This window comes from Daphnia magna, linkage group LG2, assembly GCF_020631705.1.
Source record: "Daphnia magna isolate NIES linkage group LG2, ASM2063170v1.1, whole genome shotgun sequence".
Classification (NCBI taxonomy): Eukaryota; Metazoa; Arthropoda; class Branchiopoda; order Diplostraca; family Daphniidae; genus Daphnia; species Daphnia magna.
In genome coordinates, this window is record NC_059183.1 from 1,831,061 (window position 1) to 1,848,138 (window position 17,078).

Consider the following 17,078-nt stretch of genomic DNA (forward strand, 5'->3'; position numbering starts at 1 on the left):
TTTATTTTTTTAAGGAAGCAGCCTTAACCTCAAATGTGTTTGTATTTTTCATGCATCGCGCGATTTTGCAATATGATAATCGTCCAATTTGAATCTATCTATGGGTTTTGCCCTGTCAAGTGCCAACGACAGCTGTCCCATGAATAGAGATTATGCAGCTTAACGTAAAGAACGCTTTCCTGTACGGCAAATTTAAAGAGGAAATACACATTATATGGGATACATATTATATGGTCTTAAGACTACGTCATGGCTTGCCATAGAAACAATGTATGTCAGTTTGAAAGATCCGTACAAATAAATACGAGCAGATTTCAAGAAACTGACACATCAAATTCAACGGACCTTAACTAATCTTGGCTTCGACCGAAGCACTGAAAACCAAAATTGTCAAGATCCGCCAAGGACAGACAGTCATCCGCCACTGGAACATATAGGATGAACACGCCGTTTCGGACACAGGGCAAGTTCCTGCTTGTTCCAGATCAAAAACTAAGTTTTTTTCCATGCCTTAAATGTAGTCGGAAAGAAAGTTTAAAATGACATCTGATAAAACAAATTCATAGTAAAAGAAGAAATGTGTACTTCAGTTAAGGAAAAACCTGTGAAATTTTAAAACGCCCGAGGAATGCTAACTGAAAGGTCAAAGGTGGTCATTTTACATTCCGGCAGACAATTAACTAACTTTACTTTGCTCTATCAGCTAGCAAACGGCGGGAAACGGCTAATCTCTCGAAAAACGTTGCCCCTTTTTGGAACACCTATTTCTTTGCAACATTTAATCAAAACACTAGTAGTTTTTGTTACTTTTGTCGACTTCTTTTGGGTGATGAAGTCGGATGTAGTTGGGATTTACCGGGATTTACTTAAAAATCTTCCTGCTACCAGAAACAGTGCTACTTTGCTTCTGCCTTTTCCTCATTTGTTTTCGAATAAAACAATCGCAACAACTTTCCAGCAGACAACCATCATATTATTTTCAAACATCAAGATATTGTAGCTCTGATGGGAAATGAGAGGCTAGTGAGACGTTGGCCCGGATTCCATCCCAGAAAACAATTATAGAGAAACATTTTGAACACCTTTCAAGCAACCATACGTGTTTCTAAAAAAAGACAGACGGAATTTAAAAGGATTAAAATCATGAGTAACTTTTCAGTGTGCATTTTGTGCATTTAGCGTTTAGCAAAAAACAAATTTAAAGATTAAAAAATTTAGTTTTCCCTTTAGAAAAGTGTTAGAGATTTACAACTCGGATTCGAGGGGCTAGGTTCCAGAAAGTGACCGAAATGTTGTACGTGTAATTAAAACTTCTTCCTTAATCAATATTTGGAGAAAAGTATTAGGTAGCGTTGAGGGTACAAAAAAATATAAAAATCACAGAATTCTTATAAAAGCGAAAAACTAAAATTTGCATTTCAAACTTCAGAAATGGCTTACGGTAACGGAAATCCCGAAAATACGGCTACTATGTACGGTCCGTTATTTCAAATGAAAAGAAAATTATCTGATATAAAAAGTTAAAAACAAATCAATTGGCAGTTCAATTTTGAGCAGCAGGTAATTTAACTTAAATTACGGAAGACAAGAACTGAACAACCTTAATTAATTTCATTATTAGTATCCTATTGGGATCGAATCATCTACCTAGGAAGTTGAAAACTAGGGTCTTATGATTGTGCTAGACTGGCAATTCTTTGAGACATTTTACGTGTTAGTTTGTATGTAGCCTGCCGTCGGGAATTAGAAGAAATCAAACGATTTTGTTATTGGTGCGGATAGTGTTATTTTAAGAAAAAATGAGCGACATTGTCTCGCAAAATATTCAAAATAAAAAAGAGCTTTTGAAGACAAGAGTGAAATACTGCTGAAAAAATGTGCATCCTTTTCATATCATTGGAATTCGAACCTTGTATCTAATACCCAAGTAATAATAAATCGGGTAGAAATCGGTGCAAACGGGACAGAAAGCGCTGAAATCGGGGTTTGAAATCGGGTTTTGCAACAAGTTTTCTTTTTTTCCTGGCACCGGCTTAGACTCGGAAACAACCCGAACTGATAATAAAAAATTATTAAAATAAAAAAAGGTGTTTGCCCTATCACCCCTGTAGACGAACGGCCTCCTAGACTAGCGAACCTAGCGGGGAATCCTGGAACCATTTAGTAAACACCCGCCGTTTTCCCCTACAGAGAGTGATTCGGTGACGTCGTGGTTCAGTTGACAATGAGCGAGAACTTGGGATTTTTGGTTGATAGATGGCACCGGCGGCCCGCCCTTTTTCCCCTTCATCTACAATTAGAATCAAAATATCTCCTTAAATGATCCGTTTCGCAAAGAAGAAAATTATGTAGTTACAATCGCCTTTTAAAGCTGCATTTCATGATATATTTTACATTTTTTTCGTGAAAAGAGCCCAGAGGCCACCCGACAAGCTTTAACCAGAGTCATAGAACCCTGGTTGGTTCACGACATGGGGGAAATCGTCTGTCGTTGTGTCTAATTTCGGAAATAGCAGTCAGAGCCTCCAGCGGGTGTATGATAAGTGCACCAATCAGGAAACACGTTTGAAAACTTCAACAGCCAATCACAACAGTGATAAAGGAAACGAACAGAGCAGACGATACCAGAAAAATTGAACCTCGAATAGAAACACTGACAATGGCCGTTGAATAACAGTTTCTCTCGATAGATGACTCTGATTCTAGTTTCCACCACTGTGCCCCGCCCCAAAACCATCGAAATTTTAGACATTCAGACCAACGAAACGCGGTATAGGGATTCCTCTCAGCGTGAACCAACCAGGGTTCTATGACTCTGCTTTTAACACGGCGAGATAGGGAAAGAATCCCGTCCTTAAATTATATGTCGATTTCGGATGGCTGCACTCGGTGCAGTAGCCAGTAGGGCTGTGGCCCCGGTCATGAAAAACCGGGTCAGATCCCGGGTCAAGGAAAAAAAAACCCGATAAAAGGCAACCCTTTTACAGGGACTTATGGAAAATCAGGATTCGTCTGATTTGCCACTTGACGCGCCCCAGATCACCTTTAAGGAGTGGGGTAAGACAAAGAAGCTTTTAACTCTTACGCTAAGTTACGAGTCAACAAAGCAGAATATAGCTTAAAAACATAGCAATCTACAGTAACGGTCAGGAATCGGGGTATCTCTCTGCGTACTTGGGAACTTAGGTCCTCCCACCAAGTCACCAACCCACAGGCGCCTCGGGACGTTTGTCTCAATATAGTGCTGCGACTGGTGACCAATTTTCAAAACAATTTTTCCACTTTCCACAATTTCTACACAAGTTTTACACAATTCTATGCCAAACAAAATCACATATAGTTTTGAACTGCTGGAGACTATGCTAAAATGCTATGCTTTCCTACTTCAAGTTCTAGCTCATTGTAAAAAAATTTAAAGATATTGTGGATAGTGGAAAAAATCGTTTTGAAAATTGGCCACCATTCGCAGAAAACGTCCAAACGTACCTAAATCCTGTCAATCAGGCGATGCTACTGGCAAAAAAAGAAGTTGTCCAAATATAAACGTTGTAATGGTTGAGTCTGATGACGAGAGTGAAAAGAAGAGAAGAAAAGTGCATTTGACCCGATAATTACACGGGACATGACCCGACCCGGGTTGTTTTTTCTGACCCACGGGTCAAACGGAACGGGAAATTTTTTTGCATCTTCGACCCGGTTCAAAACCCTTTAAGGAAAAAAACCCGTTAATTTTAACCCCTTAAGAAAAAACCCGTCCCATTTGGTCCGGGCCACAGCCCTAGTAGCCAGTGCTCACTGGCTCGGAGCGAGAAGGGTCATGTGACGTCATGCACTCCACCGGGTTGTAAGAAAATGGAGGTTACACTCGAACACTTTTTTTCACTTTTTACACCGGCTGGAGGAAGTAGCAGACGAAAAAAAAAGGCTCCTATCACTAAACAACACACTCTCTAAATTCGTCTGCTAGAAATTGCACTGCACCGCTTGCACTGACTAAAAAGGTCGAACAAGAAAGTGCAGTTTTCGCAACACAGTCTTCACCCGTGAACGGATTCAGATCCAAGTACGTTATTCCATGAAAACGGATGCCGTGAGTGGTGACCAACGGATTCGTTTCCCTTCACTGATGGGCAAGTAATCGCGCCACCTTTCCTCCGTACATGTGAGTATAATAGTTCGAAGGCACTCAGATTTGAATCCATTCACGGAAGTATAAAGCAATGTTTCCTTTTTTCAGAGTTTGAATGTTGAATTTCCGTTCACGGATTGTATTTCAATTTTCAGTGTAAAATTTGTATTACAAGTATTACAATGTTTACAGGATTTGTTTCCGTTTACGGATTGTTTACCTTATTTATACACGTGCCTAATTCTTAATTTTCATTAACCACTTAAAACTTCTTAATTAATATTGATTGAATTGTTGTTTTCTCCAACAGTTGGTTTTCTTTTGGATTAAAATGCTTTTATCGGAAGAGCTTAAGGAAATAAAACAGATTTGCAGTACAACAGTTTTACGTGTATTAATTAATATTTAAGTTTTGCATGATTAACAACAAGAAATTTGAAGAACTGAATGACTGAACTGATAATTACTGAAATAATGCCATTTAGTGTTATTTACTTAATACTGAATTATTAATTATTAATAATCAATAATAGTTTAGTGTTTTACGTTTAGTTTTCAATGGAAAAAGACGAAATTTTAACTGGCGCCAAAAAATGATGGCCGCCGTCGTGCTCTTTCACGATTGGTTCATACATATTTGCTTATTCCTAATATAAAACTATGTTTAATGACGTTTTTCTAAGTGTCATCGTGTTCCTCGTGATAAGAGGATCACGAAAAGTACATTGTATATTAGTTTAAGTGAAGAAAATTATCCGAACGGTGTACGAAAAGTTGGGTGTGTATCTACGTCATCCCCCCTCCTCCCCCAAAGTTGGCAAAATTTAATAATTTATTGTATCCAAACGAAAGGTGCCATCATTATGAATTTTATGGCAATCGATAGCTCTCATTAAGAGCTTTCGATTTCCGTAAAAAAAAATTAAAATATTAATATGGAAAGAAATCTTATCATGATGAAAAAATTTCCGTTTTTTCGCTGTAACGCATATCTCGGTCTAGCCGATAAAACGGAAATTTTTTCATCATGATAGGATTTCTTTCCATATTAATATTTTAATTTTTTTTTTACGGAAATCGAAAGCTCTTAATGAGAGCTATCGATTGCCATAAAATTCATAATGATGGCACCTTTTGTTTGGATACAATAAATTATTAAATTTTGCCAACTTTGGGGGAGGAGGGGGGATGACGTAGATACACACCCAACTTTTCGTACACCGTTCGGATAATTTTCTTCACTTAAACTAATATACAATGTATTTTTCGTGATCCTCTTATCACGAGGAACACGATGACACTTAGAAAAACGTCATTAAACATAGTTTTATATTAGGAATAAGCAAATATGTATGAACCAATCGTGAAAGAGCACGACGGCGGCCATCATTTTTTGGCGCCAGTTAAAATTTCGTCTTTTTCCATTGAAAACTAAACGTAAAACACTAAACTATTATTGATTATTAATAATTAATAATTCAGTATTAAGTAAATAACACTAAATGGCCTTATTTCAGTAATATCAGTTCAGTCATTCAGTTCTTCAAATTTCTTGTTGTTAATCATGCAAAACTTAAATATTAATTAATACACGTAAAACTGTTGTACTGCAAATCTGTTTTATTTCCTTAAGCTCTTCCGATAAAAGCATTTTAATCCAAAAGAAAACCAACTGTTGGAGAAAACAACAATTCAATCAATATTAAATTATTAATTAAGTAGTTTTAAGTGGTTAATGAAAATTAAGAATTAGGCACGTGTATAAATAAGGTAAACAATCCGTAAACGGAAACAAATCCTGTAAACATTGTAATACTTGTAATACAAATTTTACACTGAAAATTGAAATACAATCCGTGAACGGAAATTCAACATTCAAACTCTGAAAAAAGGAAACATTGCTTTATACTTCCGTGAATGGATTCAAATCTGAGTGCCTTCGAACTATTATACTCACATGTACGGAGGAAAGGTGGCGCGATTACTTGCCCATCAGTGAAGGGAAACGAATCCGTTGGTCACCACTCACGGCATCCGTTTTCATGGAATAACGTACTTGGATCTGAATCCGTTCACGGGTGAAGACTGTGTTGGTTTTCGAGTGACCTCGGACGGTGCCGGAGTGCCATTGGAAGATTTGGAACGTACAAAATCGATGCACCGAAAAAGTGGATTGCACTAAGATTACCACTCGAACAACTTCTTCTCGGGGCAATTGCACCAGTGCAGAAAAGTGCAGCCATCCGAAATCGACAATAGTATTCCATGGTAGGCCATGGTTCCCGCCAATGAGCTTTGTTATTCTCAAACGTTGTTTTCCTGTCTTCAAAGTTCAAGTTGCCATTTGCCATAGCACTCTGTTATTACTTCTTACCTTAGTGACTAATTTACTTCTGCATCTGCAGTTGCTTGAATTTTAGGGACACTGAAAGTGTGCGGATACTCCTTAAGCTTGCACGAAATGGAAATTGACGTTAATGAGAGCTCCATGTCAGTCGATCCAACAAAAACCAGTGGAAAGAAGGACAATATGCCATGGTAATTTAAATTAATAACAGAAAAAAAAAAAAATTGGCCAGTGTTTTGTTAAGTTGGAATGATGGCTAAAGCTGCCTAAAGAGAGTATTTGTAGTTTATTGTTGTTTATATATTTGTGTGATTGCTGCAAATTTGTTTTCACAATTTGTATCAGGGTAGAAAAATATCGCCCAGTAACTTTCAAAGAGATAGTTGGAAATGAAGATGCAGTTGGGAGATTGGATGTTTTTGCAAGAGAAGGGAATACCCCTAACATCATAATTGCTGTAAGATCAATCAGTTATTATTTTCTACTTAATATATAAATAGGCAAATGTTGACTTTGATAGGGGCCTCCTGGTGTGGGAAAAACAACAACCATTCTTTGCCTGGCTCGCACCTTACTTGGTATTTTATTTTGTTAAAATACCTTTTATTTACTTCCATAATTTTTGTTATATCCTACAGGACAAAACTATAAAGATGCTGTATTAGAACTTAATGCATCAAATGAAAGAGGAATTGATGTCGTGAGGAACAAAATAAAAATGTTTGCACAACAAAAAGTTACTTTACCAAAAGGCAGACAAAAAATTATTATTTTGGATGAAGCAGACAGGTATTCATTCATAGAATGGTCTTTGCTAGTTCTATGTAATTGTTACTATTTTATTTTTATTAATTCATTTTTTTTTAAATCTCCAATAATAAAGCATGACCGAAGGTGCCCAGCAGGCTCTCCGACGTATAAACGATACTCATAAGTATAACCTAATAAAAAAAACTTCTAATACCTTTATGACAATATAGGGACCATGGAACTGTACAGTAAAACGACGCGGTTTGCATTGGCCTGTAATACTAGTGATAAAATAATAGAGCCGATTCAGGTACTAACTAACAATTCATTACATTAGACTTCCGTTTGGAAGTGTACAAGGAAAATTCACGTTATATTATATGTTACATGTAGAGTCGATGTGCCATGATTAGGTATGGAAAATTAAGTGATGCGCAAATTCTTGCGAAGGTGATAGAAGTCTGTCAATTAGAACATGTCAGTCACACTGATGATGGACTGGAAGCAATTGTCTTTACGGCACAAGGGGATTTACGACAGGTATGTTTGGAAACCAGGAAATTTTATATTATTTTGGCATCTTTTGCATTCGTTAGTAAACAAAAATAATACCAAAATACTAGGCATTAAACAATCTGCAGGCAACAGTACAAGGATTTGGTCACGTAAACAGTGAAAATGTTTTTAAGGTGACATCGACTTCCGTTGTAAGTTTCTGCATCAGGTATCCTGTAGTTTCTGTTTTGTTAGGTATGTGATGAACCTCATCCCATGTTAATCAAAGATATGATTGACCACTGCGCGAAAGGAAAAATTGACGATGCCTACACGGTATATCATCAATTTTGTCGATTAACATGATGTTTCATTGTTCAGTGATTGATGCAGATCATGTCGCATTTGTACGAATTGGGATATGCAGCTGAAGACATCATATCCAGCGTGTTTCGAGTGTGCCGAAATCACAATCTTCCAGAATACATAATGCTTGAGTTTATCCAGGTACGTATAGCCACAGCTACACGCATAATTGGGTTAAATTATAAAAATAATTTACATCTTCCATGTCTATTGTAGGAAATAGGGTTGACACACATGAAAATAGCTCAAGGACTCGGTTCGTTACTGCAAATGTCTGGCTTGCTAGCGCGATTGTGCAAGAGAGTCATCGCCCCCGAAAAGTTTTCCATGTGAATTTTTTGTACCTACAAAAATAAATCATTTTTGAGAAAAACAACTATTCCTCTTCAGTTCCTCAGCCTCTAAAGCATTTTCGACTTAATTATTAAAAAATTTCGCTTAAAAATTAAATTCGGAATCAACAAAAGTTGGAATTGAAAAACATCTTTTACCCTATTATCGAATAACGAATACAAACATGGTCTCAGTTTCTCAAGCGAATGCTTTCGCCCAATCAGGAATCAGGCAGACTCGTTGATGAGCCGAATCAATGTGAAAAGTGATTGGAATCAAATAAGAATGGAATAACACAATCAAAGAATAAAAGAAAAAATCAGAATAATTCAATGATTTCTTATTCAGAATCAAGAATCAAAAATCAGAATCAAAACTAAAAAATCAAAATCAGAATTAATAGTTATCGGTTACCAAGAAATCGTCTAGTTTATTAAGATGTGTGAATTACAGAAATTTAAAAAAAATTATTCTTATTTAGAGAATCCTTGATTCGAATAAATCAAATTGAAAAATGATAAAATCAAAATCAAAGTCAAATCAAATTTTGGTTAAAATAAAAAATCGGAAAATCAAGCAAAATTGATTCGAATCACTGATTTGAATCAAATATTGATTGGAATCAAAACATTCAACTTGATCTCGGTCGCCGGGGCGAACCCTACCGTCTTTCATGGGTACACAGAAAGGTGGTAGGGTTCGCTCCGACAACACTAGGGGGAATTATTTACATCGTGAAGCTGCGCATCTTCCCTCCTCTACACAAAACCCCCGAGCCGTTATTTTTTTTTGTTTTGTGTTTGTTATTATTTATGTTTATTGTTTATTTTTCTTTCTGTTTCCTTTCCGTAATACAATGCCTAATAACTTTATAATTTTGTTTTCATTTATTAGAATATTACTTAATTAAGCAATGGCATAATTTCATTAAAATTACTGTAATAATTATGAATTTCAACTAATGGGCATTCGGGTAGTGAAACCGGTTTCTAAACCCGATATCATTACTGTGTACCCTATTTGACTTGTTTTGTGCGATACATTATAGTTTTATTTATTTTCCTTCACTTGTCCACTCTTTTTTAAGTTTAGGCTGAGCCATATCTTTTAAAGGGGGTATTTTGAACGAAAGAAAACCGCTTGAAAAGCACCTACCCGAGTAATGACCGATCAGCTATTTTTCAGGTAGGTAGGTCGGTGCGGTTTAACGTGTCTCGTGTAATCCCTCTATCCCAGTACACAAAATTAAAAAAATTTCATAGGTAAAAATATTAGGTCTAAATAAACAAATTGTACAGAAATGGATAGCCGATGATGGAGGCTATCCATTTCCGTTAAATTTTTGCTTAAAAATACCTAACCGAGTAGTAAACAGATTGGATATTTTTGTCGGTGTGGTTTGAAGGATCGTGAAACTAAATGAATTATAATCGGTAAACTATAAGCTCTTTATATAAAAAAAAATTACAGGAATGGATAGCTCTTGATAAGATCTATCCATTTGTGCAAAATTATTACATTAAAAATTTTTACTAGGGTAGTAAACCGATTTACAATTTTTTGTTTAGGTCGGTGTGGTTTCACGGGTATCGGGTAACCCCCACCTCCCTGATTAATGTAAAACTTAAATAATTTTTTGCGGAAAAACTATAAGTCCAAATTTAAATAAATTTTACAGATATCGATAGCCCTCATCAAAAAGTATCCATTTCTGTAAAAAATATGAAAAAATACTCTTAAACAAGAAACTTGAGACAAGACGTTTTTTTTTACAGTTTTTGCGCTTTATAGATATACTCGACCCTATTGACAAAAGTAAAAAATATAATCTTTTTTAATTTTTTTTCTATGCATATTTGTTCAAAATTTTTTATAGAAATAGATAGATCTTGATGAGGGCTATCGATATCTGTAAAATCTATTTACAGGTTGAAAGATCTCTTTACCTTCATCGACTCAATAGCTGAAAACTGGGAGTATGCTAATTCAACCGAGAACCAAGAAAAAAAGAAAACAAAAACAGAAACAAGTGAAAAAGCGCAACGAATAACATTCGAAACTACTTTTTTACTCGAGGGGGCGCCAACTCAAAAAAGTCGAACAAAAAAGACAAAGAAAGTGAAGGTTGGGTGACAAAAGAAATTTTTTGGGGGGAGAGGGCAAAAATGGAAATAGCAAACGGGTAAAGTGACAAAGAAAGAGGGAAGGCAATTTTTTTTCTACAAAAAAGAGGAAAAGAAATTTACTTTGGGTTAAAAGTTTTTTTCTTTGGTGAAAATGTTAAAAACATAATGAAGCCAAAGGCGATTTCGATCCTAGCGCCACCGCGCGCCACATTCAAAATTAACTAGTTACATTTTTTTTCACACCTGTCGATGTTGTGCGCGTATGCTATTCTAATCATGGATAAAATACAGTGCCCTTTTCAGCTTTTACGGCGATATGATGTAAACATATCTCCCAGAATAGTGTCGTTATTAAAAGAAGTTGATGTCAATAGTCTAAGATCTATTTCTCAACTTGATTCACCAGACAAATTAGTTGGCTTACAAGAAGCCATTCGGGAATCGGTGAGTGAGCCAGGGCGTTTTAAAAACGAAGAAGAAAAGCTTGTGTTGTTAGGTGATAAATTTGCGAGTGCTCCATCAACATTCAAATTCTCTTTTGGTGAGAAACTAATGCTGAACGATGCCATTAATATGGCAAAACAAATTTTACTTGAGTACTCTAAACAGTACACCTTTCTTCGCCAGCCAGAAAAGCGTAAGACCTCGGCCAACACTACTGGTTCGCTTATAAAGAGACCCCGTTTTGACTATGTGCGTTCGGCCGGTGAGAAATCGGCAGTTTCGGATGAGGTAGAGTGTGTTGCTTCAGCCTCAACTACAACGACTCAAGATCCTGCTACTACAGCCTCAACCTCGGCCTCAACTATAAATGAAACTGAGAACTCTGCCGCTCTCGTTCCCCTAACTAGGAAAGGTAAAACCCTCCATGATTACCTCATGAAATGGTTCATGAACACGAAGCTTATTGCTGAGAAACAAATAGCATTTGTTATGGGTGACTGTGAAGTGATATCTGAAAATAACACAATCAAGTGTTTAAAATGCAACTTGATCATAAAAAGTCATGTTGATGAAAACGGAGGGTGGAAGATAAGCCTCTTTTGCAGTCATCTTCAGAGATGTCATAAAATTACCCCGGAGCCACAAGAAACAATACCGAGTCAACGTTGCGCAGATCCAACACGCAAAGTCACAGCAAGTCCCGTGTCGACAATCAGCGAAAAAAATAACACTCTAGAGATACTGAAAGAAAATTTTTAAAGGCCGGGAACGATAATGCAGCAGCTCTCGTTCCCGGCTTTCCAATGTTGCTCCAGTGGATTTATCAAGAATGCATTTTGAATAAGGAAAAAAAGAGTCGAGGACGACGCTTCACAAATGAAGCGTTAATACGCTTTTGTATAAATTTTTATTGTATGGCAGGTAAACATTCTTACGAAGTTTTCTATACTAATATGGCCGGCGCCATACCGTGCCTCAGTACAGTGACATCAAAACTCTATCAATATGATGGATCAGTGCCGGAAGGTGTCATTAATGTGAAATATCTTAAGGATTTTCTTATTCAAAACAATCTGCCTTTCATCGTTTCCCTTAGTGAAGACTGCTCCGCAATTGTAGCGAAAAGGGAATATGATACCGCATCTAATTCCGTAATGGGTGTAAGTTTACCGATGGAAGCCAACGGACTAAGGAATCAAAAACTTGCAGTAGTCACAGATGTCAAGTCCATTGTTGATGTGTTTGAACGTTTTCCCCGAGCTACGTTGATGCTTGTCGTTATGGCACAACCTATAGTGGATGGCATTCCGCCAATCCGCATTCTCTCCTTTTGTACCGACAACAAATTCACGGCGGAAGACGTCACCGCTCGAATGCATACCATTATTACCGCATTGGCAGCGGAGGGGATTCTTGCTTTAGTGTGTTCCGCCGACGGTGATGCTCGCGAAGTAAAGTTTATGCGTGAGACGGAAGAACTTGGACTTCCCGTCCCTAAAAGTATACAGTGACTAAATTTTTCAACATATTGAAAGCAGCATGTTAATTTATTCATTTACCTTTGTTATTTTAATAGGCATTCCTGTTGGCCAGGAAATGCTATATACCCTCAAACAGAAATATTTTTATTTCGCGGCCCTCAGAATTCCATGTGGAATATCAGTCCAAGATCCCGTACATTTAGGTAAAACAAAGCAATTTTTATAGTTAATATAGTGAGAAATGACAAATGCCTACATTTTCAGTTGCGAAGGAACGCATGAGATTGCTCCGGTCAGAAAAATTTTTAGCTATCGGTAATTTCATTGCCTCTCCAGTGCACCTACAGACAGTGATGAATCAATACGATAAAAGTCGTCATCTGTTAAAGCCAGAAGATCTGAATGCCCACGACAAAATGAACTATGGGTCCGCCGAGCGGCTCTGTCAGCCTCATATATCTCAACTGCTTGAAAATGTGGAAGGTATTGGCTACTTGTAATGAAATATGGTTATATTAAAAATTTATAAACGATATGGGTTTGTTCATGGGAATTTCAGGTTCGGAAGCCACACAGTTTTATCTTAGGCTGATGTACTATTCCTCTTCGAGTTATTTGGACAAAGCATTGTCTCCAATTGACCGAGTGTATCGCATTTGGTACGTGGCATTCAGTTTACGACTGTGGCGCTATTGGATCACCTTCGATAAAGCATACACTCTGGCTGCTAATTTCATGACGCTAAACGTATATCTCTGTGTGGAGTTCAACGCTCACGCTTTGGTACTCATGATACTGGCGCTCCAAGACAAGCCAGAATCTTTCAAACCGTGGCTTTGTACAAGCCAGCCATGTGAAAGCTATTTTCGGGGTGGCCGCTCCTGTACGGCGAATTATTCAACAATGATCAACTTTACTGCTCGCGATTTTTTAAAATGCCGATGCCGCAAAATAGATGCTACCATTCGCCTGACAGCAGAGGGAGTGAAGGATGGCTTGTCATATCCTCGTTTCGAGCGCCCCTTTGATCAGCCACCAAACACGAAGGTGTGGGACATGCCATCCATGGAAGAAATGGACATCAAAATACGTTTAGCTCTCACAGACGCCGAAGAAGACTTGAAAAAATTAGGTCAGATATTTGCGATCACTATAAGCCCTCCTGTTTCAATATCTTTTTCTTGTATCAAATAGGTTTGCGTGTATCTGGCAAAAACAAGTACTGCTTCAGCAAGCAGTTAGCTGAGCAGCTTTTCAGAATGAAAAGGAAAAAAAAACAGGAAACTCTTGCGACGAGGACAACTCCGACCTGCTAGACGAGAGCGATGAATCGCATTACGAAGTCAGCCCAGACCAAATTGTCACTGTTTTCAACCGAGAGTCTTCGGAAGATGTCTCGGAAGATGTCCTGAGAGTAGACGCGGATAATGACGAGTTTGATGCCCTTTCCGCTGTCATGAACGGAACATTTCGGGATATTTCTAAGACTCATCCTGTTCATAGCAATATTGAAAACACTGCTTTTGCAACTATTGCCCGGTCTGATGGCCACATACAGGTTGTTTCAAAACAAACAATTTGTTGGTTTCTTGAGGGAATTGTGTGGAAAAATAGTCGCGACCGCAAATGGAGATTTAAAGGCTGCCCGTCTGGTTTTTTTGAAAAACAAAAGAAGATTACAACTGTGGAAAAAATGACTCTTAAAAAGGGCCATTGGGCAGTTTTTATTACAATTGATGGAAAGGATTATCTGCTCGGGCAGGTTCTAGCTTTAGTTACAGTTGATGGCAAAATCAACAACTATATCAGTGAGTGGAGGGGGGATGAAAAAATTGAAATTCGTGCTTTATGTCAGTGGTATGACATGGAGAGGGAAAACGGAAAGTTTACGGGTAAATTAAAAAGAACATTTATGTTCAGTAATGGTTATTATTCATGCAAATACTACATCTGTACTTGTCCCGTCCCTAAAGTGATGCAATTTGATGATGGTCATTGTCTAATGTTGGATCAAACAGCCGTTAGTCAGCTGTCCCGATTTTGTAAATTTCAGTAGTAAACTGTTCTGACAACCCCGCTTTTATTCCGCCTCCGGCTAAACAAAAAGACAAAAAGTTTTTTTTTTGGACCAAAAAGTTGAAAAAGTTAAAAACATAGAGAAAAGACAAAAACCTTGGTCAAAAGAAAAAAACCTTGGTAAAAAGAAAACAACTTTGTCAACTTTTGGTGAATGGCGCGAAAAGCTAGAGAACAACAAAAAACTTAGGCCTAAAAAGAAAATCTTTTTTTTTACTTTTTTGAGTTGGCACCCCCTCGTTTTTACTTAAATAAAAGATAGGAAACACTGCTACGGTAAGATTTCAAGCGATGCTCTCTCTCTAGAATGAAATCGGAGGCAGAAGATGGAGACTTATTCAAGTTGCCATGTACTGCGCAGCACTGGAGTTCAATGCCGTCTGCTGGCCCAGTTAACTGGTCGTCCATATAGCATGTAAACAAATCCTGTAGTAGATCTGCGTATAGATACGTCTCCTTCAAAATCAGCATCCATGTATCCGTTTAGCTGTGTCCCGCCATCTCCCTCAAAACAAATTTTAGTTTTAACTACAGTACCCACGCCAGGTATTGGATCACCTCGGTCCAAAAAAGGCGTTTTAACCCGCGCGAGATAGGCCTAACGGTGTCTCGCGCGTGAATTTTTTTTACATACTAAGATTGCTCGTACGAGTTAATTTTTTTTTATCAGAAAGATAAAGAACTAGTCTTTATCTTTCTGATTTTTAATTTGTAAAAAGTATAGTTGTTATATGGGGAAAAGGATCGTTTTGAAATATTGGATCACCCCCGACATGTGCTGCATTCGTTGTCCCTACCCGCGGCTATGCCGTCGGGAAACTTGATTGTAATTTGGGTCCCTTTTTCACCTTTCGACTCTCTCCCATACCCGACGGCGTAGCCGCGGGTAGGGACAACGAATGCAACACATGTCGGGGGTGATCCAATATTTCAAAATGATCCTTTTCCCCATATAACAACTATACTTTTTACAAATTAAAAATCAGAAAGATAAAGACTAGTTCTTTATCTTTCTGATAAAAAAAAATTAACCTCGTACGAGCAATCTTAGTATGTAAAAAAAATTCACGCGCGAGACACCGTTAGGCCTATCTCGCGCGGGTTAAAACGCCGTTTTTGGACCGAGGTGATCCAATACCTGGCGTGGGTACTGTAGGTAAGCAAATATTTTCTGCACAGTTCCTCAGTGGCTTGCCTCTGGTTTTTGCACAAATTCTGCTACCTGGTTGACTGCTAGGCAGATATCTGGATGGTTCATGGCCATCAAATACATCGGTGAACCCACTGCTTCTCCATAAGGTGCGCTCACAATCCCTGGATCAGGGTACGGCATTATTTTTTACGTTGATCTTGTTTTGGAATTGCAGGGAATGCTTATTTATAGTTATTCAAGTTCTATCTTTTGAGAAGATTTCTGGCGAAATCCGGCTGATTGACATGCATCTGGAGCTTGATTTGATCTCTCATGATGTCTAGGCCAACAATCCTATTGACTGGTAGCGAGTGGACGCAGAATTGCGCACTTAGCCAATTCCAGGATACCTGTGATCGTGCTTAACGCATTACTGCACACTAGTCCATTATCGACATAGTTGATTACGATAGTGTACTCAGCATCGTTTCAACGTGCAACAGTTCACGTATTATTCTGCATGATTGATGAATACTTATCTTCAAAAGCTTCTCTCTACAATGCGGAAACTTCAAATTCAACTGCATCTCTGTAACTAGTAGGAATATATACTTTACTTGGTTCTGGGTATGATGTTACTGTAGCAGGTAGCAGTTTGTCCTTCCAGCCACCCGACTGGACCAACATCTAGTTGTAGAATTCTTCGTGATCGCCTTAAATAATTTCCCTTGTGGCCCATCCGAATTGTATATTCTTGTATAACGTCCTGGTAAGGCTCTGTGGTGGTGATCATTAATGTATTCGGCCTGGAAATATGTGCAGGACCCAGTTTTTCAACGTTTTCAGTTGTAGGACTAGGACTATGGGCAACACCTATTTCTTCATTCTCCATGCGCTGGTTATCCTCCTCCATAAACACCTCTAGCGAATTTTTTTTTCTCTGTCCTCTGTTGTGGATTAGCGGTGTTATAGGATCCACTCTCTCAGGCTTTTCTAACGGATTAGGCCCGATCTTCATCGTAGTCAGTGCTGCCACTTTGGTGGGAAGGTCCCACTTTGGTGGGAAGGTCCCACTTTCTGGGATTTTTGATTTCCAAAAGTGGAAATGTGGGATGGGATGGGATTGGGATTTTTGAAAAAAGGTGGGATTTAGAAGTAGAAGATAATTAGATAAATTATTTTGGGGTTTGGCCAAATGGCCAGTTAGTGATAAAAAGTGTTATTGTCTTATTGAGTAATAGTAATAAAAATATTATTGGCTATTGGGCAACCTTGCCAAATGACTGCGCACTTGCGCAGTGCTTCAGTGTGCAGACGACAGTTTTTTGTGTTTGAATTTGAAAGTGATGTAAACAATGGCCAATAAACCAACCAGTAAAGAATGTGAAGTGAGTAAACA

At 37.9% G+C, this 17,078-nt stretch overlaps 2 protein-coding genes and 1 pseudogene across 3 annotated transcripts; all 3 read left to right on the forward strand.

Annotated features, from left to right (window-relative positions):
• The first annotated feature begins 6,403 nt into the window (after window positions 1–6,403).
• On the forward strand, window positions 6,404–8,463 carry LOC116915837 (replication factor C subunit 2). 2 transcript variants are annotated; one of them, XM_032920972.2, is made up of 11 exons: window positions 6,404–6,667; window positions 6,822–6,933; window positions 6,997–7,054; window positions 7,115–7,265; window positions 7,360–7,391; window positions 7,457–7,536; window positions 7,620–7,766; window positions 7,850–7,915; window positions 7,977–8,057; window positions 8,115–8,228; window positions 8,304–8,463. In XM_032920972.2, exons 1-11 carry the CDS (start codon window positions 6,591–6,593, stop codon window positions 8,418–8,420), a joined length of 1,035 nt encoding a protein of 344 aa, XP_032776863.2. In that variant the 5' UTR covers window positions 6,404–6,590; the 3' UTR covers window positions 8,421–8,463. The 2 variants fall into 2 exon arrangements, 1 of the variants encoding a protein (XP_032776863.2); XR_006643037.1 differs by lacking the exon at window positions 7,977–8,057 and having other exon boundaries at window positions 7,850–7,976; window positions 8,103–8,228.
• A 2,248-nt stretch (window positions 8,464–10,711) lies between these two features.
• LOC116935931 lies at window positions 10,712–11,559 on the forward strand (annotated as a pseudogene).
• A 345-nt stretch (window positions 11,560–11,904) lies between these two features.
• LOC123469726 lies at window positions 11,905–14,527 on the forward strand. The gene is made up of 6 exons (XM_045168938.1): window positions 11,905–12,490; window positions 12,567–12,674; window positions 12,736–12,954; window positions 13,031–13,603; window positions 13,666–13,690; window positions 13,819–14,527. Exons 1-6 carry the CDS (start codon window positions 11,905–11,907, stop codon window positions 14,525–14,527), a joined length of 2,220 nt encoding a protein of 739 aa, XP_045024873.1.
• The last annotated feature ends 2,551 nt before the right edge of the window (window positions 14,528–17,078 follow it).